At 46.7% G+C, this 4,007-nt stretch overlaps 1 protein-coding gene across 2 annotated transcripts in view; it reads left to right on the top strand.

Annotated features, from left to right (window-relative positions):
• Nucleotides 1-1,389: 1,389 nt before the first annotated feature.
• Psmc6 (proteasome 26S subunit, ATPase 6) overlaps nt 1,390-4,007 on the top strand; it is a 22,461-nt gene continuing 19,843 nt past the window's right edge. For both annotated transcript variants that reach the window (XM_004638746.2, XM_023723762.1), the window contains exons 1-4: nt 1,390-1,524; nt 2,419-2,498; nt 2,592-2,631; nt 3,120-3,172. In XM_004638746.2, the coding sequence (XP_004638803.1) occupies nt 1,398-1,524; nt 2,419-2,498; nt 2,592-2,631; nt 3,120-3,172 (300 nt within the window). In that variant the 5' untranslated portion in view covers nt 1,390-1,397. The remainder of the gene's footprint in view (nt 1,525-2,418; nt 2,499-2,591; nt 2,632-3,119; nt 3,173-4,007) is intronic.

Genomic DNA, 4,007 nt, shown 5'->3' with positions numbered 1-4,007 from the left:
CCCGTGACAATGCCTCACGGATCTGCGGATCTGCACTCGGAAGGCCCAAAGGCAAGTGGCCGAAGCCAGAAAGCGCACCAGCGGGATGAAGGATCTGTGCTAGCAGGCTGAGGGAGCTGAACTGGAGTCAGGAAGCAGAGCTCTAGGTTAGAACCACAGCTCCTCCAAAAAGTACCACAGCCATCCTCAGCAACAGTGAGGTCTCGAGCTCCTCGGACAAGAAGGAAAGATGAGTTTCCATCAGGAAAGGCAACACATGAAGTTTCTCCAGAGACTGGGCAGTGCACCATCTCCCCCGCTGGAGCCACGAAATGATATCAGAGTGAGGACCAGAGTTCCCCCAAAGTGAACCATAGCCATTCTCAGTGACAACAAGGTCCTGAGCTCCTTTGGCAGTGTTCATTAGGAAAGCCAGCAGGACAAGCCCTTCCAAAAGAACCGGCAGCTCCCAACAGCTTCTCCAACAGCTTCCCCACAGCTGCACTGATAGCCTCCTCCAGCTGCGCCTCTTATGCTGCCGGCAGCACCGCTCAGCTGGCCTTCCGCACCCAGCACCACGCTGGTTCAGTTCAGCTGGGTGGTACAAGCTGACCACCCGTTGTCATCTACCACAGATAAGTACAATTTGCTTGTTTTTCAAAGATACGGAGAGATTAAGTAGGGTCTCTAAAATTACAGCCGTCTGACACAGTTCTGGTTCGCGACCTCAAAGTTCCTGTCTCAGCGAGCTCAGCATCCTTATCTGATGCCTGTAGCTCGACCTCACCCCATTCCGGTCCCACCGACCTCCTTTCTCTTCCTGGAAGTGAGCCAAGCTCCTGCCTCCCTTCTTGCTATTTCCTCTACCCCAAGAGCCTTTCTCTAGTCCGCTGCGTGGCTGGTGCCTTCGGTCTCAGATGTCTGTTCTAAATTTAGTCTCCGCTTCTGTGCACCACGTTTTATTCCCATTAGTATTTATTATGTTCTGAAATTTTTGTTCTTAATTCTCCCTATCAGATATAAGCTGATCCCTACCTCATTCATTGGCTGAAACTGCCTCCCATACCGAAATGCTGTGTTACACCCATAGGCTATTGTACCTGTTTTGAGGTATTACAACACTGCGTACTCCGCTCCTTTCTCAAATTTATTACAGTCTTTGCTGTTTCCACGAAAGCAATACCTAAGCCTTTAGATAACTGAGCTTTGCTTTACGCAGATGGGTCAGCAGGAGGCGATGTAAGAGGAGGCCTCCTTTCGTGCACTCCGACGCTCTAGCTGAACTGAGACATAGAGTTGAGAGAGAGGCGGAATAGGGAGGCGGGGCCAACTGGAAGGAGGTGGAGCAGAGCGTGACCCCGCCCCTTCAGGACGGCTTTTCCCTGCCTCGCCCCGCCCCTTCCCCCGCCCAGGCGGCCATGGACATTCCCGGCATCCCCTATGAGCGACGGCTTCTCATCATGGCGGACCCTAGAGATAAGGCGCTCCAGGACTACCGCAAGAAGCTGCTGGAGCACAAGGAGATCGACGGCCGTCTGAAGGAGTGTGAGTGCACCTTTCTTTCCATATAATCTCGCCGTGGGCCTCACATCTGCCTCTGACAAGACAAAGGCCTTTGGTTGAGCCGGGCAACCGAGCCCTGGCGATGGGAAGGCCTCGGTCCGGGACAACTCGCTTTGTCATCCCGCCCAGAGCTGGGGAGCTGCGCCCGCGCGGGCGTGGAGAGGGTCCAGGCCGGTGCCGGGGGCAGAGAGAACATCCACGGCCCTGGTGTAAAAGTGGAAAAGGACCACGGACGAGTGGGGACGAGGTGGGCTAGGCGTCTCCCGGGTTGGGGTGCGAAGAGCCGGTGCCCCGTGCAGGGAGGACGCGCGAGTCGAGGAAGCCCCAGCGAGGGCTGAGACCCGGGCGGCCTGTGGCTGGAGTCGCAGCCGGACGTGCTGCTTGGGAGAGAAGGGGTCCAGGGGTCACAGGAGCCCCTGTCGTCTTCGCTCTTGTCTTACGATGTGCATTATCAGGCATCCGAGTTTACACGCGGAACACTTGGGGTTTTATTCCCAGCGCCTTCCTTGAAAACCCTGAGTCTTTTCATTAAAAAGAAGGAAGACCATCACCGTATGATTCCGAGGAGAATCGCATTGTTGACTCTATGTAGGGTAGAAAACTAGGGAGTGATGTAGGTGGTAGGTGAGGTGAAGGGTTTGATTGTCTTTTGGATTTGTAGCCCGCAGTCCTGTTGGGATATCAGTATCTGCTAAGAATGTAACTTAAAAACTGCTTGAATAAATAATTATTGTGGTTCAAAAAATTTTTATTTTTACTGTCACCTTTTAGTATTGTGGGTATGAAATTTATATAAAGTAGACAAATTAAAACTAGGAGACATAAATGTACCAAGATCATTATTTAATGTAAAATCTCCAAATTATATTATTTCAGTAAGGGAACAATTAAAAGAACTTACCAAGCAGTATGAAAAGTCTGAAAATGATCTGAAGGCCCTACAAAGTGTTGGGCAGGTAGGTATTGGAGTTTGGGCTGTAGGGGGTGATGGCAATTTGCTTTATATTTTAGCCATTAGCAAAACATAATGCTTTTTTTTTCTTTCTTAGATTGTGGGTGAAGTGCTTAAACAATTAACTGAAGAAAAATGTAAGTGTATCAACTTACTAGTAAAGAAAAATAGCCAGCTCCCCCAGTTTTTGAAATATTTGTTACTTTTGTGACAGTAATATAGGGAGATGATATACATAGATATATATAGATATATAGATATATAGCCACATCAATGGAGGGATTGGTTATTATTTATATGTGAGGGCTGGTGAGATAGCTCAGCAGACCAAGCACCTGCTTAGGACAAACACAGGGACCGGGTTTGATCCCTAGCACAACTTCTTGCACCAGCCCCACCCCTGGATTCACTAAGCCAGCTACCAAGTCCAGGCACGCTTGTAATCCCAGCACTGGGAAGGCTGAAAACAGGAGAATCACTTGAGTCTGAACTGTGTAGTAGGACCCTGTACTACATACATATATATGTATGGATGGATAGATATGTGTGCATATAATGTATATTATTATTTTTATGTATGTATGGATTTTATTTTTCAACTTACTCTATTGTTTTCTTCTTCTAGTTATTGTTAAAGCTACAAATGGACCAAGATATGTTGTGGGTTGTCGCCGACAGGTAATAGTTGACATCAATACAGTGCCTTACAATTGATAAGTGTTTTTCTATCAGCTGTTATATCTAATTCTTGAGGTAAGCAGGTCAAGCATTACGCCTTGTGACTTTCATTGATGACTGGTTCCTGTATGGCAAATTATTAGCAAAGCCAGAATTAAAATGATGGGCTTTTACTCTTTATTTCCTATTTCCTACTGTATCACAGTACCTCAATCAGATCTGCATACTTAGAAATCAAAGAATTTTAGAACTGAAAATGGATCATTCTATTTTAATGTCTTTTCTGATGAGGATTTTAAAGCATTGGACACTAGCAGATACCCATGTTTTACATGCAAACATTCGAGAAAGTTAAGGACTACTCTGGCCTATGTTAATTTTGTATGAGGTCGTTTAGGTGAGAAGAGTACAAAAGAACTGTAGATTTTACATTATAGTTATTTTGTAAAATGCCAGCAAGTACCTTAGAACAGTGATGGTGAACCTTTTAAAGCTTTCATTGATAACAGACAGTCGGCTGTAACACCTGTGCTATAGATTTGCCACCACTGGCTTAGAATAAGTCATAGCATCTTGAATCAGCTTATTAGGTTGACCTTTATAAGTGTCCTGAGATAGAGCGTTCATATAAATTCACTGGAAGAATTTGCTCTGAATATTTGTTATGTCAGATTCAGGGTTTTTTTTTTGTTTTGTTTTGTTTTTTTAATTTGAGAGAGAGAGAGAGAGAGAGAGAGAGAGAGAGTGAGAGTGTGTGTGTGTGGCCAGCTCAGCCCACCAGGGGGCGGGGCTGGCTGGCATGTGGTGCTGGGGGATTGAACCGCGGTCCCTGATG

This window comes from Octodon degus, unplaced genomic scaffold (assembly GCF_000260255.1).
Source record: "Octodon degus isolate 3935 unplaced genomic scaffold, OctDeg1.0 scaffold00102, whole genome shotgun sequence".
Lineage (NCBI taxonomy): Eukaryota > Metazoa > Chordata > Mammalia > Rodentia > Octodontidae > Octodon > Octodon degus.
Note: the sequence above shows the minus strand (reverse complement) of the source record. Positions and strands in the feature narration are given on the sequence as shown.